This window comes from Balaenoptera borealis (assembly GCF_965194805.1).
Source record: "Balaenoptera borealis genome assembly, chromosome: 11".
NCBI classification, from domain to species: Eukaryota; Metazoa; Chordata; class Mammalia; order Artiodactyla; family Balaenopteridae; genus Balaenoptera; species Balaenoptera borealis.
In genome coordinates this window covers 46,536,123-46,559,727 of record NC_138868.1, presented here as the reverse complement: position 1 = coordinate 46,559,727, position 23,605 = coordinate 46,536,123, and the positions used below count along the sequence as shown (strand labels likewise).

Sequence of the window (23,605 nt, the reverse complement as noted above, 5' to 3'; positions counted from 1 at the left end):
TCGTGTTCTGGCGCACTTCATCCATACACAGAACTCTCCTAGGAGATATGACTGCCATTTTCTTCATGGCTAGTGTATTAATTTATTCAAGAAAAACTGATGCCTTCTGTGCCCAAGGCACTATGCCAGATATACAGAATGCAAAGAATAATAAGACAAGGCAGTTCTTGAAGCTCCCAGTCAAGTCACGGAAAACTCCCTATTAATAAATAAGGAAAAAGCACAGAGTAGAACTTCCATACTCTCCCTTGAAGACATTTAGGAATCAATATATCAGTCCTGTACTGCCTATCTCTAGACTTTCTGTTGTTTGAGGATAAAATCTCTAATTTATTCAAGCATTGTACTTTTTAAAAAAATAAAAGGTGTACATATGAAGAGTTAAATAGTTGTACAAGTTTTCTAAATATTTGTATTGTAAGATAAAGGACAAATGTAGAAAAGCATACAAATCAAATGTATAGCTTAATGAATTATCTTACAAACACTACCTAGGTCAAGAAGGAACTTTGCTAGCAGCCCTAGAAGCCCCTTCTATGTGCCTCTAATCACAACCACCTCTCTATTGCCATAAGTAACCAGCATCCTGACTTTATTAACCATTTTCCTGACTTCTCCTATAGACATTCTCATCACCCAAATGTGCATCCCTAGACACTATAGTTCAATCTCACTCTATTAAAAATAGGACGTGTTTCATATCTTTTTTTAAAAAAAATTTTGGCCACACCGCGTGGCACGCAGGATCTTAGTTCCCTGACCAGGGATTGAACCCACGCCCCCTGCAGTGCAAGCACGAAGTCTTAATGACTGGACCAGCAGGGGAGTCCCTCAAATCCCTTTTAATCTAGAGGTTCCTCCTCCATTCCTTATAATTTATTTGTTAAAGAACCTGGGACATTTGACCAATAGTTTCCAAGAGCCTGGATTTTGACAACTGTAGTCTCTTGGGGCAACGTGTTCCCCATCTTCTGTATTTCCTATGATCAGAATCAGATTTAAGCTCTCTGGCAAAACACAGGTAGTGTCTGGCAAGGTTAGGAACATAATATCAGCCTGTTTTTCTTCTGCGAGGGTTGTAAAATGGTGTTCTATTTCGATAATTTCTTTTTCATTTATTTTTGAAGCTTTTCTAGAACTTTAGAGAAACTGAATTATACAGGATGCATTCTTTTTTGTCTGTTTTTTTTTATTGAGTATAATTATTTTCAAATTAATCCATGTGGTAATATGTATCAACAATTCATTTCTTTATAATGCCTAGTAGTATTCCATTGTATGGATATGCCACAGATTATTTATCCATTACCGTAACCATTATTCATTACATTTATGGACACTAAGCTTGTTTCAAGATTTTCACTATTATAAAAATATGGATATGACCATTCATTTACAAATATTTTTTATGGACAATGCTATCATTTTCCTTAAGTAAACGCCTAGGAGTGAAATGGCTGGATTATTTGGTTTATTTAACTTTTTAAAAAAGTCAAACTGTATTCCAAGGTAGCTGTCCCATTCACACTCCCATTAGCAGTAAACTAAAGTTCCCATTCCTCCACTTCAGGCAGCCCTCTGAAAAGTTGGAATGCTAATGTTCCTCTCCCTCCTTCCCAAGGGATTGTGCACCTTCTCCCAACGCAGCAAGCCACCCCTCATTCTTCTTTGTTCCCAGTGGCCCTCAGGCATCCAAAATATGCTAATTCTGTCAGTGCTCCGAATATGGCAAGACAGAAACCAGTTCCTTGGGCAGCCCTTTGTAAATCTGGAACATTGGACGGACACTCCACTTTTCTCCTTCCCTTTCCCCCAAGGAGAAGCTGCAAGCTGGGCGTTCTCTTCCAGTGCTGGCTGTGCTGGCTTGGGGGTGAGGCTGACCAGGTAAAGTGAACTTGCTCTTCTTAACCGTTTCAATGTAGCTGTTCTCAGCTCTGTGATCAACTGGGGTACCACAACTTCTTAAGTAGCTTCTGGAATTCTCACAAAGGTTTTTTGGTCTGTATATAATTGTTAAATTGATGTTTCTGTGGGAGAACGAGGACTGGGACTTCCTATTGTGCCATCTTACTGACGTCACTCCCTAAATTCTCACTCTTGACTGTCCATCTCCTTCACTATTTAAGCACAGTTATTTTAATATCTGATAACTACCTTCTGGTGTCCCTGGGGGCCTTTTATATTGTCTATGGTTTCTTTTACATTTCTTTCAGATAGCTTTAGTCTTCATGTTTCTGGTTATTTTTTTTAACTTGATGGTATGCTTTATTTTGTTAAATTAATTTTTTCATTGGAGTATAGTTGATTTACAATGTTGTGTTAGTTTCTGCTGTACAGTAAAGTGAATCAGCCATACATATACATATATCCACTCTCTTCTAGACTCCATTCCCATATAGGTTGTTACAGAGCACTGAACAGAGTTCCCTGTGCTATACAGTAGGTTCTTATTAGTTATCTTTTATATACAGTAGTGTGTATATGTCAATCCCAATCTCCCAATTTATCTCTCCCCCTTTCCCCCTTAGTAACCATAAGTTTGTTTTCTACATCTGTGACTCTATTTTTTTTGTAAATAGGTTCATTTGTACCATTTTTTTAGATTCCACATGTAAGTGTTATCATATGATATTTGTCTTTTTCTGTCTGACTTATTTCACTCAGTATGACAATCTCTAGGTCTATCCACGTTGCTGCAGATGGCATTATTTCGTTCTTTTTTTATGGCTGAGTAATATTGGTATATATGTACCACATATATTGGTATATATGGTATATATATGGTATATATGTACCACATCTGCTTTATCCATTCCACCGTCGATGGACATTTAGGTTGCTTCCATGTCCTGGCTATTGTAAATAGTGCTTCAATGAACGTTGGGGTGCCTGTATCCTTTTTCAAATTATGGTTTTCTCTGGATATATGCCCTGGAGTGGGATTGCTGGATCATATGGTAGCTCTACTTTTAGTTTTTTAAGGAATCTCCATACTGTTCTCCATAGTGGCTGTACCAATTTACATTCATTCCCACCAACAGTGTAGGAGGATTCCCTTTTCTCCACACCCTCTCCAGCATTTACTGTTTACAGATTTTTTGATGATTGCCACTCTAACAGGTGCGAGGTAAAACTTCATTGTAGTTTTGATTTGTATTTCTCTAATAACTAGTGATGTCGAACATCTTTTCATGTGCTCTTGGCCATCTATATGTCTTCTTTGGAGGGTACTGGGCATACATGTAAAAATCTGTAGATATATTGGAGGCCTAGAATGCAGTTATCTTGCTCCAGAAAGCATTTACTTTTACTCCTACTATAAGGCTAAAGATAGTAGCATTAAGGATCATTTTAATCTGTTTCTAGGAACTGAAATGATTTCAAGCTGTACTTCAGTTCCTCAGGGGGACTGTCTACTTGTGATTTACCCTCTCCCAGGATGTGGTCCTTTATGCTCCCAACTGAAAGCAAGAGAGCTTTGTAAAGGAATTTCCCTTGGTAAAATCTGAACTCCTATTCTCCCCTTCGCCGTTGGATATCAATAGTACAGAGACCAGTTTTTCAGTAACTTCTTTCAAAATCAAGAGATGCTTGGGAGAAAGTGGTCTCAAATGTCTGGTTCACTTCTCTAGGTTTTTTTCTTCTCTTGGACCATGGTTTGGTCATTATTTACTGCTTCTGATGCTTTCAAGTAGAAGTTGTTTATACTTGTATAGCTTTCCTAGTATTCATTGTTAAGAGGGTTAGTCTGAATTACAAAGGCCATCATTACTGGAAGAGAGGTCCAGGTTTTATAAATTTATACTTTATCTATAGCAGTTTTTCTCATCAGGAGTGCTACTAGTATTTGAGGTAAAAAATCTTCTGGTGCATATATATTATGCATGAAGAATGTTTAATATCCCTGGGTCCTGGGCATTAATGCCAGTAACAATCCCTGCCCTCCCCTTCAAATCGTTGTAAAAATGTAAAAGCATGAGAGGTTTATAAGGCACTCATTAAGTATAAGATCAATGGTAGCATTTGGGAATGTGAAATTTTGTGTCATATCCTTCTATTCCTCTTCATGGTAAACCTTTGCTTTGATTGACCCTTGAGAGGTATACAGGCCCTCTTAACTGAAAAAGGTCAGGTGACTAGTGGTTAGCTAAAATCAATTAAGTCAGTGATTAGGAGGGACCATGGACAGGCTGTAGGTAGTCCATGAACCCCTAAGATTATATCCAAAAGTTTGTGGAGGGAGGTTTTAGTCAACAAGATATTCTTTAGAGAAGTAAGTGCCACCAGGGAGACAGTACCTATTTCACACATTAAGGAAAATAGCTTTAATTAAATTAGAACTTGGTTGAGATGACTCAATGAGCAGAAACTTTCAGGGAGGAAGAGAAGGAATATGTAATTTTGGAGAGTTTAAACCCCTAAGGTGGGGGCAGATGTAATAGAGAACTACTACTTTGGGATTGATGTCACCATTCATCTTTATTAGGATACTAGAAACTCTACTTGTATTTACATTAGTCTCTTCTAAGGCTTTCTAAATTTCACTGACTGAAGTCACAGCAGAAGAATTAGGATGCGGCCACTAAAGAAAAAGGAGAGACAAATTTCAGAGTTAAGCAGGGAGTAAAATTCAACATGAGATAGGAGGGAAATAAGAAGGTAGAATTTTTGTGCAAGGAATTAAGAATTCTATGGAGAACTAGACTATGAGCCCCAGGAAAGAGGAGGTTTCAATTCAACTAGAAAAAGACAAACACAGATGGAGAACAATGAGAAAGACTGAATCAAAGAGAGTGGAACACTCTTACACAGGTACATATAAAGGATAAGTACGAGGTAAAGTAAGTGGGAATCTCTGGCAGCACTGGTCTAAAACATACTCATTTTTAAGTTATATTACTCCTTTAATGAAGTATGAGCTGTCCAATGTACAGAGGGCACTTTCTAGTGTCCTCCCCCTAATACATCATCCTAGCCATTGCTAGAAAATTAAAGTCCTGATACAGGTGGTGGGATGAAAAGGATGGGACTTTTAGTTCTATCTGACAAGGTTTCTATAAAAGCAATTCATCTAAGGAAAAACAAAATATACTATCTATTCATCTTTTAAAGCACAGAAAATATGTTTACTTTCTAAAAGCTTAATTGACTTAAGAGCAAAAGGGGCCTGGGTTAATTTTAAAAAAAAATGAATACTAGTTAAGATTAGAACCCATAAAATTATATACTTTATATATCAGTTATCTAATGGTTTGCTTTTTATTTTCCTGATTTATGTCAGGTGATGTAGGCTTAAAATAAATCTTTTTTTCATAGGCTTTTATAAGAACACTGAAAATGGGAGAAGAAGACATACCCAATTGCTGGAACAGGAGAGCCGCACTAGTGCCTGTGACAGGAAGACTATCATGCAAGGGAGTCTGGATCAGCTGTCTATCTCCTGCACCCAAGGAAAACAGCTTCTGCAGAATGGGCGGAAAACACGCACACACCACAAATGATTTCTTTTCAGACATTTTCTTAAGATAAAAAAATCCCTTTCAAGTTCAAATTTAAAGCAGATGATGACCATATAAGATCCAATTAACAGACGTGAAGAGCAATAATGCAGCCCAAAACATTCAAGTTACTTTGTGTCCAAATGAATACGGTACAAGAAAATTCAGTAGTTGAAAGGTGAAAATTTAGTAATCATGAGATACACAAATCACTGACAATAATACTTAACTAAAAAATAGTAAAATATTAAAGCTAATATTTATATGCCAGTTATATGTCAATAAAACTGGAAAAACAAAAGAAATATAGTAATATGAACCATGCATGTAATTTAAAAATTTCTAGCAGCTACAATAAAAACGTTTTTAAAATTAAAAAATAAATAAAATAAAATCATGTCAACAAAATTCCCATCATAGTAAAGGCTCATAAAACAACTTGGCTGCTTTAAAGTTTAGGTCCAATCGTGACCAAACTCACATTTCATATTATGCTCTTGTAGCAGAAATAGGAGAATGAGGCAGGAGAGTGCAGGAGGAAAAAAACCTTAAGAGCAACCAAAAGATGCTAGGAAAGACAGGAGACAGCTAAAAAGGCAAAGGGCACGGAAAAAAGATGCCATTTTTACTATAAGTAACATCTCTATCAGACTGAGGATAAAAAACTGTAATTTTTAGAGGGCTGTCTTTTTCCTCAATATTACATAAGAATAAGCAAATAAGTGATCAGCTAATCAATTTTAGGACTTAAGGAAAGGAGCCTTAAAAAAAAAAAAGTTCCCTAGAAATATTAAGTCATAGCAACTGAAGTTCTCATTTTTCTACTTCAGAGATGAATATAAAAATTTCAGGACATACAGAAGATGAAAAACATGCCACTTTGAGAAAGTTTTATTTCAGTAGAGGAGTTTAATGTCCTCACGGGCTCAATCTATGACAAAATCCTTGGGAAATTTTAAGGTATAGATTATATTTTCCAAAGAAGATCTGTGATTTTGGACAATGGTCAACATTATCATTACTAAAGGTAGCAAACTGAGATGAGAAAAGTAAGCACTCCTCTTTTGAAGCTTAAATGCAAGCTATTCTATTAAAGATTACACACAACATACAAAATGGTTTTAGGACTACAATTGCTTTTATCCAGGGAAATGAAGAAATGAATTAATCTATCCAGAAGTAGTTATAATGTTACAAAGAATTATATTAAAAGTTTTCTTAATGTTACCTCCTAATTTTTATCACTGAAAAAAATTTTAAGTTAATGAGGCGTAACCATACAGAGGAATAATAAAGGTACAAAGAACACATTTGAAGTTCAGCTTAAAAAAGTGTATTTCCAAGAAAGCGTAAGCTAGAGTTCAAGTTACACAGAATATGACTTCTAACTATGCTATGTGAAAGGTGAACCCTATGTTAAAATTAACCCTATGACCTAAGAATGGAATCTTGAGTCTCTAGAAGGCAGACCATAGGGACAATGCTTAATTAAACTAAGATCCTCTTTAAAACGAAAATATTTAAAGAATTCTCTTTTTCCTTTTCTTCATAAATTAAATTTACTGGAGGAGAGGAGAAGAGAAGCAGGCCCTCTTCATCTCCCTTTTTATTCTATTTACCTGAGACCCTCCAGCCGCTGGGACAAGACACGCACACAGGTTTGCAATGAGACTTTCCAAGGAGACATTCAGACTGTCCACATATACAGTATAGATCAAACCCAGGCAAGCCTGCAAAGAAAAGACGCATGTAGTTATTTCATGGAAAAAGCAAGCACTAAAAATAAATTGTTGTGATATCTGCTTCCAGGAAAATTTCCCTTTGAACCTAGTAGATTCTACAGTGACCATGGAATAAATTTTAAGCAGCAAATGTTATTAAGTTTATTAAATTTTCCTCCAGAACCAGAAGCTCTAAATGAGCTTTTGAGATGAGTTTATAAAAAGCAGAAATCCATAATTTGTAAAACAGGTGTTTGTGCTTAGATAACCACTCTAGCAAATTTGTAGGGCTTAAAACTGTTTCTGTCTCAACTTATTTTGCAGAACCCCAAATTTCAAGATAAAAACTTAGAAACTTTATCTTGTTTTGTGGTTCTTATAAATTCAGAACATTTATTCTACAGAAAAACTTAACTTATATGAATTATTACAAAGAATAGCAAAATAGAGACAAGATATGATTAACACTTTAAGCTCAGAAGAAGGTAGGTGGTAAAATGGAAGACAAAATGTAATCATATGAATCTCTCAGTTTATTAAAACTTATAACTAAAAAATTAGTATCTGTTAGGAGTTAGCCACTATCATTGAAATCTTGACACTAAGAATATATATAATCTCAACAATATGAAAAAGTTTTCCAGAAATTATGTATCAATTTCCCAAATCCTTGAGAAATTTTAAGGTATAGTTTATACCTTCCAAAGAAGATCTGTGACTCTGGACAATGGTCAACATTACTATTATTAAAGATAGCAACTGAAATAAAAATAAGCCCTCTTCTTGCAAAGCTTAAATGTATTTATAACTAAAGTAAATTTTTATCTACATTTGCAAATTCTAACTATCTAAAAAAATAAAATATCTGGAAGTAAACAATATTTTAAAGCTATATTGATAGCAGTATGATCACAACTATTTGAAATCACAAATACTTATCCTATTTCCTTGAACCTGGACTCCTAAAAAGAAGATCAATAAAAATACACTAAGTTGTTATATTACTAGTGCATTTTAAATTTGATACAGGTAATCAAATGATTTCTTTAGGATCCATAAATTTTGGAGTCAGTAAAGATGGGACCTATTTTAAAACAAACACTACATCCTTAGAAGTTTAAATAGTCATATTAACTTACTCAGGTACTTATTTTATCCAACATGAAATACATTTCTTCTGTTCACAGTAATTTTATTTTATTGATGAATTCCTAATCAATTTAAAGATATTTTAGATACAAAGAATTTGTTACCGTGGTTCACTCAAAATAGATTTATATAATAATACAAATCAATAATGACAACTATGAGTTCTTTACCCTAAAAATTTCTGGATAATCTAATCTGGATACCAACACCAGGCTTTTGGGAGCAAACACTTCTGCAGGCTGAATTAAACCAGACACTTCCACTTCACCTTCAATCTCATCTTTCTTTGTTCCCTAAAGAAAGAGACACTGTAATCAGCAGATGGACAATTTCCTAGGTTTATAACTCACAAAATATAGACATATCACACACTTTCACGTAATTTACAAAATCCAAAATTAATTACAAAATATAATTTACAAAACTCAAACTAAAAATAAACATACTTTGAGAGGAATCTGAGAAGAAAGTAGGCAAAGAAATTATGACACAGGGCATACTTATTTCATTTTTGAAAACTCCTTAAGCTCCAGATATATACCACAATTTTATCTGAGCATTTGGTTTCTGTGTGAGGTACCAGTAATCAAAGGTAAATAAGACACATTCATTAGTGACCCATACAAATAGAAATGACACTCACTTAATGGAAATTCAGTTTTCAAGGAAAGAAAAAATCTGTTTTAGAAGTAAGACACTACTTTTCATTTTTGCTTTTTGGACTTCTCCCAATCTTTCAAACAAAAGCGATAATCATTTAGGATTATGTTGCAGAATACTCATTGCTCTTAGAAGTAAAGCCCAATCAGCTCTAAATTCTTTTTGCTCAGAAGCAACAATGTTGATTTTTTGAAAACAGAGGATATTTTTATACACAAAACTGAGTTTCAGAATGTACCTAGTGCCACTGAACTGTACACTTAAAAATGGTTGAAATGGTAAAGCTTATGTTATGCATATTTTAGCACAATAAAAATAACTAGAATTTTTTTTAAAACCCTAAGTGTCCAGTGATTAAATACTTGTTAATAAAATAAACTTTGAAAAATATTATTCTCATTTATTAGTCAACAAATATTTCCTGTGCACCTATTGTTCCATTATACTATATGACGCACTATAAAAGTTCCAAGTGAAAAGAAAAAAAAAACCAAGGTAGTAAAGTATCCAGATTTATTTCTATATGATATTCTAAGATGCTAGGACATTTTCCCTAACTAGAATCCTCTTCTCTTTCTTTTCCATTAATCGAAGGTCCAGCTTAGGAATTATCTTCCTTCCTGAAGCCTTTCCTTTACTGATTTTTCTCCTACTATTAATTCTTAGCACGGTTCATCAACATATCACACATTTGCTCATACTTCTCTCTCCTGCCAAACCTCTCTCCCAAATGCCACAAAATGCCATATCCAACTGCCTGCTTGACCTCGCCACTTAGATGACTAATAGGTATCTCAAACATGTCCAAAATACAGCTCCAATCTTTCTTCCCAAACTCCACTCCTCCTGCAGTATTCCCTATCTCAGTTAATGGAAATTCTATCCTCCCATTTAGCAAATCAAAAATCCTGATTCCCCTCTTTCATAACCCGTATCCAAACTGTCGGCAGTCCTGATTTCTCACCACCTCCACTGCTACCACAGTACTGTGAGCCACTATCATCACTTGTCTGGGTTATTTTAACAGCTTCCTTTAGTCTCCTCTGTTCCTCTTTAGCCCCACTTTGCTTCCTTGCTGCTCCTCAAACATGCTGGGCATGCTCCCACATAAGGGTCTCAAGCACTTTGTTATTCCTTTGCCTGGAATAGATACAATAAATAATTCCCTCATCTCCCTTAGGTCTTCATTCAAGCAAACTTCTGCTCTGTTAAGCCTCTGTTGGCACCCTACTTGAAAATGCAATGCCCTAACACTCCCTATATCCCCTTCCTTAATAAAAATAAAATATATTTCATTTTTCTCCACGGCATGACAACATATTATCTATTTCACTAATCTTTGTTTTCTGGTTTGTTTATCTCCTCCACTAGAATGTGCTCCACAAAGACCAGGATTTCTGTTTTGTTCACTGGTAATTTCCCGGTTACTAAACCAAGAGCTGGCCACATAGTTGATACTTACTTAATATTTGTTCACTGCATTCATGCAGGAATGAATTTTCTTAGACTAGTTTTCTGGGTATTCTACCAAGGGAAGGTTTTTCCCCCTACTTGTGGAGGCCAAGAACTGTATTTCTATCTCCTTTGGAGCCCGTATAGTTTCTATACAGTGAAATATAACCAAGTATTAGATGTCTATGGAATGCACACATCCAAAGGGAAATATCTGTTTACTTTTTATTATGTGTGATAAGATCCATATGCTCTTGAAAGATTTTCATTTGTTACAAAGCAAAAGCTAAAATTAGGTTGGGTGGTTCCTGGAATTCTTAGAAATAATAAAAATGTGATGAATATGAATTTACCAAAGATTTCCACACTTAATGAATCATATTCTTTGCGGATTACTAAGAAATTTTGTCCTTTCAGGACAAAAGAATGAGTGAAATTCCTGAAAGAGATAAAGCTATCCACAGTTTTATGAGACTGTGATACATGCCCTAGAGTACCGTGAGAAGTCAGCTTGAGTTAAGTGCATAACCATTTCATATAAATGACCATTAACCTGCATTAACCTAAACATAAAATAGAATGCATTGGTCATTGTTTAAAGCTATCCTTTTATTAAATATTCACTAACTGGAATAATTATTAACAAGAAAGAAAAAAGGTCCGATATAACGTTAATCGATATTAAATAAAAACAATTCCATTTTTCTTTTTTTTTTAATTAAAAAAAATTTTTTTTCTTTATTTTATTTTTGGCTGCTTTGGGTCTTCATTGCTGCATGCGGGCTTTCTCCAGTTGCCCCGAGCGGGGGCTACTCTTCATTGCGGTGTGTGGGCTTCTCACTGCGGTGGTTTCCCTTGTTGCAGAGCACGGGCTCTAGGTGCGCGGGCTTCAGTAGTTGTGGCAGGCGGGCTCAGTAGTGGCTCGCAGGCTCTAGAGTGCAGGGCTTAGTTGCTCCGTGGCATGTGGGATCTTCCCAGACCAGGGCTTGAACCTGTGTCCCCTGCATTGGCAGGCAGATTCTTAACCACTGCACCACCAGGGAAGCCCAATTCCATTTTTCTTTACATCTTTTTAACTTTTTATTTTATATTGGAGTATAGCTGATTAACAATGGTGTGATAGCTTCAGGTGCACAGCAAAGGGACTCAGCCATAGTCTTTACATCACTTTTTATTATAGATTTTGACCTTTACTTCGTAAATGTGCTATAAATCATAAGATGCTGTTATTCTTAATTCCAATAGCTCTCCTGTAAGAATACAATGTCCCAAGTTTAGAGAAAGTTCATATTCCTTTTTTCAAACCAAAATGTACTGCTGTGATTAAAAAAAAAAAAAAAATTCTTGTTTATAATAAGGCTTACTCCAGGAGATAGTAATGACGTGGTTTTGGTTAAATTTTTCTATAAGTAATCTATCATGTAAGGGAATAGTGCCTCTTCTTTATAGCTGCTAGAATACCTTTCGTGTAATAACTATGTAGTGATACTAACTTTGTTTTGCATTATACAATGACAGATTTTCACATGTCAAAAAGATGTGAGAAACTTAACAATAAGCAGGAAATCAAAAACACAGGATACAAATGTAATAGATATTGTAATAATGATTGGAAATTTAACATTTTATAGTATAAAACATTTTCACGTATTTTATCTCATTGAACAATATTTACAAGCCTTCTTCTAAGCTAAGATTATTCCTTGGTTTTAGTAGGTCCCATTAAAGATACAAATTTACCTTAAATACTGTTTACTGAACTGCCTCACACTGACTTATAATGTGACCTTATCTCTTATACGTATCATAAGCACATGCCACAACTTGCCCATTTATTGATATTTTTTCTACCTATTGTTAGTACGGATCACATCTGCTAGTGGGATTCCCAGCTTCTATGTAGTTTACATTCGATGTAGCTCTCATAGTCTTCATGCTTCAATAATATGGGATAAATTAGTACCCACCATAGCAATCTGCCCTAAAAGTACTATTGCCTTAGAAACATATCCTAAGATCAAAATGTTAAAAATTATTAGAATACTGACTTTATGGAATGGCTCCACAGAGCAGATAGGCACAACCTTTAAGAAGCTTATCCTGTCACTCAGGTCAAATACTTCAGTCTCATCTCTGTTGTACTCCTGATGCTTGATTCCTGTCTCTTCTACCTTGAAAAGACTAGTTGCATCCAATATCATCTGTGCTAAGTTCATTTTCAACAACACTGTTTCATACTAATTCTCCCTACAAAATTTTGTTAAACACTCATTTTAAAAGGAGGATGAAAGGAATTATGCAAGTAAAAAACTTCCAGTTCTGCATTTCCTTTTTGAAAAGTAAGTAATTTATTACAGTGTACCATTATATAGAGTTGCCTCAGTTAAGCAATTTAAAGACTTTAAGATTTTCCAAAATTGGAAATAAAAAAGTTTTAAGTAGTTGCAAAATTCTGTAAGGTCTACAGTTCCCCCAGCAAACTTCTTCATTTCTTGCCAAATAATCCCTTAATCATGTTGACACATCTGTATGACAAAACCTAGTTTATCCTTGCATTGGTCTGGAAAATAATGACTACATGAAACATACAAATTTTAGGATAACAAGGCTTCAGACAAATCAGGCCACTAGTCTTCAGAATCCAGTTTACCTCTAGCAAAGAGAATATCCTGATATTTCCCCCTTCAGCAGCTCCTGTGTGCTACAGTATTCCAAAGGTAGGACAAATTCATTTGTAGGGTTACTATATATTCACCCAGAAAGCTCCGTATTTTTAAGTGGCGCATAGTCCGTAATTTTTAAAAAAAAATATACTCATAAGGCAGCATTTTCCAAAGTGTTTTCTGCTGGAAGCTAACAGATACTGCTTAGCAAAAAAGATCTCCTAATCAAAACATTTTGGAAACAGTAAGTTAAAGCCAAGTTAAAAAGGTTTCTTTACTGCAGGATTTTTTGGACTTTGATATGCAAATATTATTTCTACAATGCCAAGCAAAGGAGATATAATATAAATTATTTCTCCAACTTACTGGACCACTGAAACCCTGTTTATTACAGAGCATCGAGAGGACCTAGTGCCCTATGGAACACATGCTGAGAAAGGCTGTCACAAGCTATTTTAGGACAGAAAATGTATGAAACTGAAATATGTATATATTCCTGTGTTCTGTATCCTTAGGAGGCTAGGTTAATACAATGTTTATTTCATAAATATATTATTATAATTAACATCTGTTTCATTAATTCTCACATTTCATAAAGTAAAATAAGATTTGAAAAGATGAGAAAATGGACAAGACTGCTGGGAGCTCGGGTGCTTTACAGCTGCCCTAAGAAAATATTCAGCATGCCTGTGGCCCATTCTCACCAGATGAGTTAGGAACTTCTACTCTGGACCAGTGGTTCTCACACTTCAGTGTGCAACAAAATAACAAAATCACTGAGGGCTTGCTAAAATATATTTTTGGGTCTCACCCCTAAAATTTCTGATTCAGTAGGTCTGAGAATTGACATTTCTAAGAAAGTCCCCAGTGATACTGATACTGCTGATCCAGGGACTGCACTCTAAGAACCACAGTTCTAGGCTAATTAATATGAGAATATAAAAGAAAACAATAACTGTAACATATATTCTACATGCCAGACACTGTACTAAGCATCATACCAGTGTTAATAATTCATTTATACAATCAAGAACTTATTAAATACTATTTTCTAGTAAAGGAAACCAGGACTCCCTGGAGAAATGACATTCTATATTTGGGCCAGAAAAATGTACAAAATGAGACTATTCATCTTAGTCAAAAAGTAAAGAATCTGTCAAAGACTAACAGAATCAAAATACATAAAAATCACAGCTGATTGAAACTCAACAAATACACAAAAATCCATGAGTTCATAATGATAATTTTTTAATTGGTCACTACTGAAGATTGCTAGGGTACCAATCTACTACTTTGAAAATTTTTAAAAATAAGGGGAAACAATTGTCTTCTCTATCAAACTGTGGTCAATGAAAGCTCTTTTTAATAGTTGAATTTCAGTCAATAAATGCAGAAGGAATAATAGAATGAGGAAATTACCTTTTGCAATTCCTACTGAAATAATGTATTTAGGCAATGATCATCAATAGATCCCAAACTATTAAGTGAAAGGCTGGCACTACCCCAAACCCACAAATCAATCATAAATTACTAAAAGTAGAACAACCAGAAAATAAGTTCATCTTGATGTAACACAATAGGAAGTACAGTACAATCTTTGCTTTAAAAATTGAATGTGAATCAATTAAGCCTCTAGATCTAAATATTACTTTATGCAAACTATAGAGAGTAGAGGTACAAGTTAAAAAATAACATGGAGAATTAATCAGCCAAATCCAGAATATAGAGCATTCCATAGAACTGGGACAAATGACCCAGTTCTTCTACCACCCCCAGAAGAGGGACTGTTACAGAAAGAAGTTAAGAAATATCAACCAAATACAATGTGTGGAACTTGTTTGAATAAACCAAGACATTTTTGAGACAATTTTTTTAAATTTAAAAATATGTAAGTTGGATATTAGATAATATTAAGGGGTTATTCAAAATTACAATTAATTTTGTTAAAAATTATAATGGCAGATTGGTAATCTAAAGAAGTCTTTACCAGTTAGAGATACATACTAAAATATTTGCAGGTGAAATATGGTGTCTGGGGTTTGCTTTTAAATGTCTCTCCCTAAAAAAAAAAAAATCAAGGATTTAGATTTTAAAAGATTGACAAAATGCTGATAATTTTTAAAGCTGGGTCAAGTGTAATGGGATTTATTATACTACTCACTTAAATTTTCTATTTGTTTCAGAATTTCCATAATAAAAAATGAAAATAAAACCTTCCTTGTGTACCTACTATATGTCAGTGTTATTCCGAAGTACATTCATTCATTTCACCCCTTTTCTCTGATCACATTTCGTTTGCTAACATACCAAAATGTCTTTTGTCTGAACTGCATCATTATTGGTTCATAAACACGTTTACAAACACATTAAAAGACTCCAAAGTGATACAACTAAATAAAAAATTTAGACAGGTCTATCATTTTTTAAGGTAAGTCATATAAAGCAACCTCACATCTATCATATTTTACTGATTACTTAAAAAATTTTATAATCACATTGCCTAGTTGGATAATTCTGGGAATATGTTATCAAAAGTTTAATGCTTGTGATTTTTGACAGTGTTACTGTATCTTAGAGAGATAAGAGCCAACATTTTTAAAGTTGCACAATTATACTTTGGATAGTTTGTATCCCTAAGTTCCTCTTCTTTAGACTTCCAAATAATGTGTCATAGTATATTTGGTATGAAGTAATTCACACCAAATGAGAATTAAAAGATCTATTTTTGAATTGATGATATGATCCAAAAATAAAAGAAAAACACATTTTTTTAAAAGTACATAATTAACTGTTCACAATGAAAATGGGAACAACATTAATGATGACCTAGAAAGGAACATCATCTGGGCTTTAATATTATCTTTTTCAAATATTACCTCATTGTTTTTACCATTTTTTGGACCAATTCCAAAAGATATTATCTCTCTGTTCTTCACACAGAAAAGCTGTTACATAATTCTGGCTAGCGTCTACTACCTAAGTGAACTTATATAGGAGCCAGAACTCTTCTAACTTATTTACATTTTCAGAATCTTAAAAAACTCATATGAAGCAGACTCTAACTTTCTGTAAGGTGATTGTAAATACTAAATAAATTACAATGTTTTGGTCCAGTTAAAATGGCAAATAGGAAAATATCTGAGCTAAAAAGAAAAATAATTTTGAAACATTGATTCCAAATATACAAGAACCCCAATCTTGGTTTTTAATATTATTCCCTACTCAAATGAGCCAGGGCTCCTTGGAGAATTGGCTGATTTCAAGGCTGAGGAAGGGAAGGAAAAAGATGATCCTGGATCAGCTTGTTATGAAAGAAAGTTTAAAAATGCTAGAAAAACGCTTGATGGGGCTTGTCAAGAGAACACAGGAACCACTCTGAAGGGTTGCCCACTGGTCAAATCCTGAACAATCTGGGCATTAAAACAGTGAAAACCATTAATTATATACTACTGAAGAAAAAAGAAACTGGAATACATGAATCTATAACTCACATAGATAGACAAGACAGAAAACGTAAAATGTCAACTGCTGACTGGTAAAGGTACAGGTAGAGAGTGTGCATAGTTGGAAAATAATCAGTTTGCAACCATCATAATAAAAATTGGCACAGGCAAGAATCATCACTAAATGCTGAATCTGGCAGGGGGGATAATTAATGAGTAATAGAATATTTGCATAGTCTTTTTTTTTTTTAATAGCTATTTTATTTATTTATTTATTTATTTATGGCTGTGTTGGGTCTTCGGTTCGTGCGAGGGCTTTCTCTAGTTGCGGCAAGCGGGGGCCACTCTTCATCGCGGTGCGGGGACCGCTCTTCATCTCGGTGCGCGGGCCTTTCACTATCGCGGCCCCTCCCGTTACGGAGCACAGGCTCCAGACGCGCAGGCTCAGTAGTTGTGGCTCACGGGCCCAGCTGCTCCGTGGCATGTGGGATCTTCCCAGACCAGGGCTCGAACCCGCGTCCCCTGCATTGGCAGGCAGATTCTCAACCACTGCGCCACCAGGGAAGCCCTGCATAGTCTTAAAGTATCTTACCACTCATGGCTTATTAGTCGCAAGCAAAGAAAAAAAAAATAGCAACTATACAATGGAGATATCTGACAATCACCAGACTAGGTACTCAAAAAGAACAGCATCAGTAAGGCAGGTGCGTAGCAGACAGACATTGTGTACTTCCAGATGTGTGCCCTTAGTAGGACATACACTTAGTATTCCAAATGCTGGTAGTAATCTAATTACTGATGTATAACCTGAATCTAAAGTGAGAGACATCAGAAAAACAAAAAATATTAAGCATTCTATTTAAAAGGGGCATTGGGACCTGCATTATTTGAAAATGTCAAAGGCTGAGCAACTATTCCAGATGAAGACAGACAAAAGATAATTAAATGCAATACAGAATTTTAAATTACATCCTGTACTGGAGGACCAAAAGGTGGGGGGGGAGCATAAAGAGCATTAGGTCAAATGACAAAATTGAATGGATGGTAGATGAAATAAAGGTATAATATTGATATTGATTTTCTGATATTGATAACCATACTATGTTTACATAAGAAAATACTTATTCCTATGAAACATACACTGAAGACTTTAGGGCAAAGGGAAATGATGCACACAAATTTGTCTCAAATAGTTCAGAAAAAAATTTCTGTGTGTGTGTGTGTAAGGCGAAAGAGGGAGTAAGGGAAGGAGAGAGGGGTCTATTAAAGAGAATTAATATCTATGATAATAAAGAAATGGGACAAAATATTTTAAATGGGCAAATATAGGTAAAGGGTATATAGATGTTTGCAATATTCTTGTAACTTTTCTGTAAGTTTGAAATTATTTCCAAATGAAAAGTTTGAAAAATATCCAAGAATTCCTAGAACCTCTCCAAAAATGCCTGCTATAAGTCATCCTGTATTGATTTCTGTAAGTTTAATTGGGCTTCCTAGAATCTCTTTACACCTGCTAAATTGTCTTTTTTTAATCAGGTTTATAGAGGTATAATTGACAACATTTTAAGATATTTAGAGTAGTGATATGACGTATGGATACACTGTTAAAGGTATCCTCCATCTAGTTAATTAATACATCCATCACCTTAGATACTTTTTTTGTGTGTGTGGGGGGAGATGAAAACATTTAAGATCTACGCTCTTAGTAAATTTCAATCATACAATACAGTGCTATCAACTGTAGTCATCATGTTTTACTAGAGATCCTCAGACCTTATTAATCTTATAGCTGAAAGTCTGTATTATTTTACCAACCTCTCCCTATTTCTTGAAAGCTTCAGCCCCTGGTGACCACTATTCCACTCTCTATCTCTCTTGAGTTTGACTTTTTTGTTGTTGTTGTTGTTAAGATTCTACATATAAATGATACCATACAGTATTTGTCATCCTCTGACTTATTTCACTTAGCATAACCATCCATGTTGTTATGAACAGTAGGATTTCCTTCTTTCTTATGACTGAATATTCCATTGTGTGTATGTATGTATGAAATATATATGTGTGTGTTCATATGTATGTATGCATGTATATAAAACATCTTTATCCGTTCAACCGTTGATGGACACTTAGCTTGTTGCCGTATCTTGGCTATTGTGAATAATGCTGCAATGAACATGGGAGTGCAAATAACTCTTCGATACCCTGTTTTCATTTCCTTTGGATACCCAGAAGTGGGATTGCTGGATCATAAGGCAGTTCTATTTTTAATTTTTTTAAGAACCTCCATACCATTTTCCATAGTGGTTGCACCAATTCACATTTCCACCAACAGTTCACAAGGGTTCCCTTCTATCTACAGCCTTGACTACACTTGTTACCTCTTACCTTTTTGAAAATTGCCATTCTAACAGGTATGAGGTGATATCTCATTATGGTGTTGATTTCCATTTCCCTGATTAGTGACGTTGAGCATCTTTTCTTGTACCTGTTGTATGACTTCTTTGGGAAAATGTCTATTCAAGTCCTTTCCCATTTAAAAATTGGATTGTTTGGTTTTTTGCTATTGAGTTGCATGAGTTCTTTATATATTTTGGATATTAACCTCTTAACAGATATGTGGTTTGCAAATATCTTCTCCCATTCAGCAGGTTGCTTTTTGATTTTGTTGATAGTTTCCTTTGCTGTGCAGAAGGCTTTTAGTTTCAAGCAATCCCACTTATTTTTGCCAAAAGTCATTGGCAAGACCTTTGTTAAGGGGCTCACCCCTTAAGTTTTCTTTTAGAACTTACTCGGTTTCAGGACTTACTTTCAAATCTTTAATCCATTTTGAATTTATTGTTGTGTATGGTGTAAGATAGGGATCCTGTTTTTTTGTTTGTTTTTGCATATAGCTGTCTAATTTTCCAAACACCATTTATCAAATAGACTATCTTTTCGCCACTGTATATCCTTGGCTCCTTTGTTGCAAATTAATTGACTATATACACATGGGTTTATTTTCCAGGCTCTGTATTCTGTTTTATTGATCTACATGTCTGTTGTTATGACAATACCATACGGTTTGATTAATAAAATTTTGTAATACACTTTGATATTAGGAAGTGTGACTCCACCTTTAACCTTCTTTCTCAAGAATACTTTGGCTATTCAGAGTATTTTGTGGCTCCATACGAATTTTAGGATTCTTTGTTTTATTTCTGTGAAATATGCCACTGGACTTTCGATAGGGACTGCACCATATCTGTAAATTTCTTAGAGCTGTATGGACATTTCAACATTATTAAGCCTTCCAATCCATTAGCATGGGGTATCTTTCCATTTATATGTGTCTTCTTCAATTTCTTTCATTAATGTCTTACACAGTTTTCAGGATACAGATCTTTTACCTCCTTGGTAAAGTTATACCCAGGTATTTATTCTTTTTCATGCAATTATAAATAGGACTATATTCTTAATTTCTCTTCCTGATAATTTGTTGTTAGTGTATAGGAACTCAATTGATTTTTGTTTATCAATTTTGTATCCTGCGACCTTACAGAATTCCTTTATTAGTGCTAACAGTTTTTTGGTAGTCTTTAGGATTTTTTATATATAATATCATGTCATCAACAAATAGAGACAGTTTTATTTCTTCCTTTCTGATTTGAATGGCTTATATTTCTTTTTCTTGACAAATTCTTTTAGCTAGGACATCCAATACTATGTTGAATAACAGTAGCAAGAGTGGGTGTTCTTGACTAGTACTGGATCTTACAGGAAAAACTTTCAGCTTTTCACCACTGAGTATGATGTGAGCTGTGGACTTGTCATAAAGGGCCTTTATGATGCTTAAGTATGTTCACTCTATACCCAGTTTGTTGAGAGTTTTATCATGAATGGATGTTGAATTTTGACAGATCTCTCTGCATCAATTAAGAAGATCATATGAATTTCATCCTTTTATTTTGTTAATGTGGTGGATCACATTCATTGATCTGCATATGTTGAACCCTGCATCCAGGAATAAATCCCACTTGATCATGGTGTATGATCCTTTTAATGTATTGCTGAATTTGGTTTGCCTTTATTTTGTTGAGAATTTTTGCATCTATGTTCATCAGGGCCTGTAGTTTCCTTTTCTTGTAGTGCCCATGTCTGTCTTTGGTATCAGTGTAATGCTGTCCTTGTAAAATGAGTTTGAAGGTGTTTCCTCCTCTTCTCTTTTTTTTGGGGGGGAAGAATTTGAGAAGGATTGTTATTCATTCTTCTTTAAATGCGTAGCAGAATTGACAAGTAAAGCCATCTGGTCCTCGATTTTTCCTTGGTAGGACGTTTTTGATTACCAATTCAATATCTTTACTACTATTGCTCTGTTCATATTTTATATTTCTTCATGATTCAGACTTGGTAGGTTGTATGTTAGTAGGAATTTATTCACTTCTTCTAGGCTGTCCAATTTGTTGGTGTGTATTTTTTCACAGTATTCTTATGAGCCTTTGTATTTTTGTGGTATCAAATCTAACATTTCCTCTTTCATTTCTAATTTTGAGTCCTTTCCCTTTTTATCCTGCTGAGTATAGCTAAAGGTTTGTCGATTTATCTTTTCAAAAAAAAAACAACTCTTTGTTTCACTGATTTTTCTTCTATTGTCTTTTTACTCTGTTTCATTTATTTCCACTCTGATATTTGTTATTTCCTTCATTCTATTAATTTTGGGCCTAGTTTGTTCTTCTTCTTCTAGCTCCTTCAGGTGTAAACTTAAGTTGCTTATTTGAGATTTTACTCTTTTCTTAATGTAGGTGTTAATCACTATAAATTTCCCCCTTATATCTGCTTTTGTTTTTGCTTTAGCCAATAAATTTTGGTATGCTGTATTTGCATTTTCATTTGTCTTAAGGTATTTTTTTATTCCATTTAGTTTATTCTTTGACCCATTCAGTAGTATGTTGTTTAACCTCCACATATTTGTAAATTTTCCAGTTCTCTTCTTGTAATTGATTTCTAGTACTATACTTTTGTGGCTGGAAAAGAAGCTTGATATGATTTCAATCTTCTTAAATTTATTGACTTGTTTTGTGGCCTAACACATTACCTATCCTGGAGAATGTCCCACATGTGCTTCGAGAAGTATGTTTATTCAGCTGCTGTTGTATGGAAGATTCTATGTATGTCTGTTAGGTCCATCTGGTCTAACATACTGTTTAAATCCAGTTTTCTGTATTGATTTTCTGTCCAGATGATCTATCCATTGTTAAATGTGGCTTAAGTCTTCTACTATTATTGTATTGCTATCAATTTTTACCTTCAGATTTACTTTATATGCTTAGGTGCTCTGATAATAGATGCATAAATATTTACAAGTGTTATACTCTCTTGATGAGTTGACTACTTTATCATTATACAATGACTTTCCTTGTCTCTCATTACAGTTTTTAGTTTAAAGTCATTTTGTCTTATATTAAGTATAGCTACCCTAGCTTTCTTTTGATTTCCATTTGCATGAAGTATCTTTTTCTACCCTTCATTTTCAGTCAATGTGTGTCCTTAAAACTGAAGTGAGTTTTGTTCTAGGTCTTTTTGTTTTTTTTTTAATCTATTCAGCCACTCTACATCTTTGGACTGGAAAATTTAGTCATTTTACATTTAAATTAATTATTGATCAGTATGTATTTACTACTGTCAATTTGTTTCCTTGCTGTTTCAAAATTCTTTATTTATCTGTATTTTAGTATATATTTACCATTACAAGTGAGATTTATACTTTCATATGTTTTCCTGTTACTAATTAGCACCTTTTCATTTCAGCTTAAAGAAGTCCCTTTAACATTTCCTGTAAGGCCAGTCTAGTGGTGATTAGCTTCTTTAGCTTTTGCTTGTCTGCAAAACTCTTTCTTCTCTTCTTCGACCCTGAAGGACAACATTCTTGATGGACAGTTTTTTTTCTCTCAGCACTTTGAATAAATCTTGCCACTCTTCTCTGGCCTGCAAAGTTTCTGCTGAAAAATCTGATCATCGTCTTATCAGGGTTCCCTTTTATGAACAAGTTATTTTTCTCTTGCTGTTTTAAGATTCTCTCTTTGTCTTTAACTTTTGACACTTTAATTATAATGTGTCTTGGTGTTGGTCTCTTTGGGGTCATCTTATTTGGAACTCTCTGGGCTTCCTGGATCTGAATATCTGTTTCTTTCCCCAGGTTAGGAAAGTTTTCAGCCATTATTTCTTCTTGTAAGTTTTCTGCCCCTTTCTCTTTCTCTTCTCCTCCTGGGACCCCTATCATGCGAATGTTGGTTTGCTTGATGTTATCTCCTAAGTCCCTTAAGCTATCTTTATTCTTTTCCATTTTTTTCATTTTGCTGTTTTAATTAGATGATTTCCACTGCCCTGTCCTCATGTAAACTGATCCTCTCTCCTGTGTCATGTAGTGCGCTGTTGAACCCCTCTATTGTATTCTTCAGCTCACTTACTATACTCTTCAGCTCTGCGACTTCTATTTGGTACTTTCTTACACTTTCTATTCCTTTGTTGAAATTCTTACTTTGTTCATCCATTCTTCTCCTGAGCTCAATAAGCATCTTTATGACCATTATTTTAAACTCTTTATCAGGTAAATCACTTATCTCCACTTCATTAAGGTCTTTCTCTGAGGTTTTACCTTGTTCTTTCATTTAGAACATATTCCTATTTCTTCATTTTCCTTGACTCTCTGTGTTGGTTTCTATGCATTATTTAAAACATCTACCTCTCCTAGTCCTGAAGGAGTGGCCTCTTGTAGGAGATGAACCTTAGTATTCAAACCTGCCCTAGCTCTTGGTTGTCTCTCAAATCTTTATGATGGTCCAAGCAGCCTACTTTATTCTTAGTGCTCACTGTAGTTGAGGGTATACCAATACCTGATAGTGTCCCAAAGGGGAGGATCATAGTCAGCACCTAGATTCAGGTGGATTGGAAGCCAGACCTTCAGGTAGCAGCTTTTAATGTATGCAAATATGTATCTTTCAGTGCAGACTGGGAGATGGGTGTTTCTGTCTGCTCCCTCTGCG

The 23,605-nt window shown here is 34.6% G+C and overlaps 1 protein-coding gene across 20 annotated transcripts in view; it reads right to left on the bottom strand.

Annotated features, from left to right (window-relative positions):
- SBF2 (SET binding factor 2) overlaps positions 1-23,605 on the bottom strand; it is a 468,341-nt gene that overhangs the window by 234,544 nt on the left and 210,192 nt on the right. For 19 of the 20 annotated variants that reach the window (XR_014231384.1, XR_014231385.1, XR_014231386.1 and 16 more), the window contains 3 exons: positions 8,539-8,661; positions 7,118-7,228; positions 5,357-5,462 (listed from right to left, as the gene is read on the bottom strand). Coding sequence is in view for 17 of the 20 variants with exons in the window: in XM_082341357.1 (XP_082197483.1) it covers positions 5,357-5,462; positions 7,118-7,228; positions 8,539-8,661 (340 nt within the window). In the remaining 3 variants the exon portion in view is untranslated. Of the gene's footprint in view, positions 1-4,460; positions 4,583-5,356; positions 5,463-7,117; positions 7,229-8,538; positions 8,662-23,605 lie in introns of those variants that run through there. The other variant, XM_082341360.1, reaches the window with a different exon arrangement.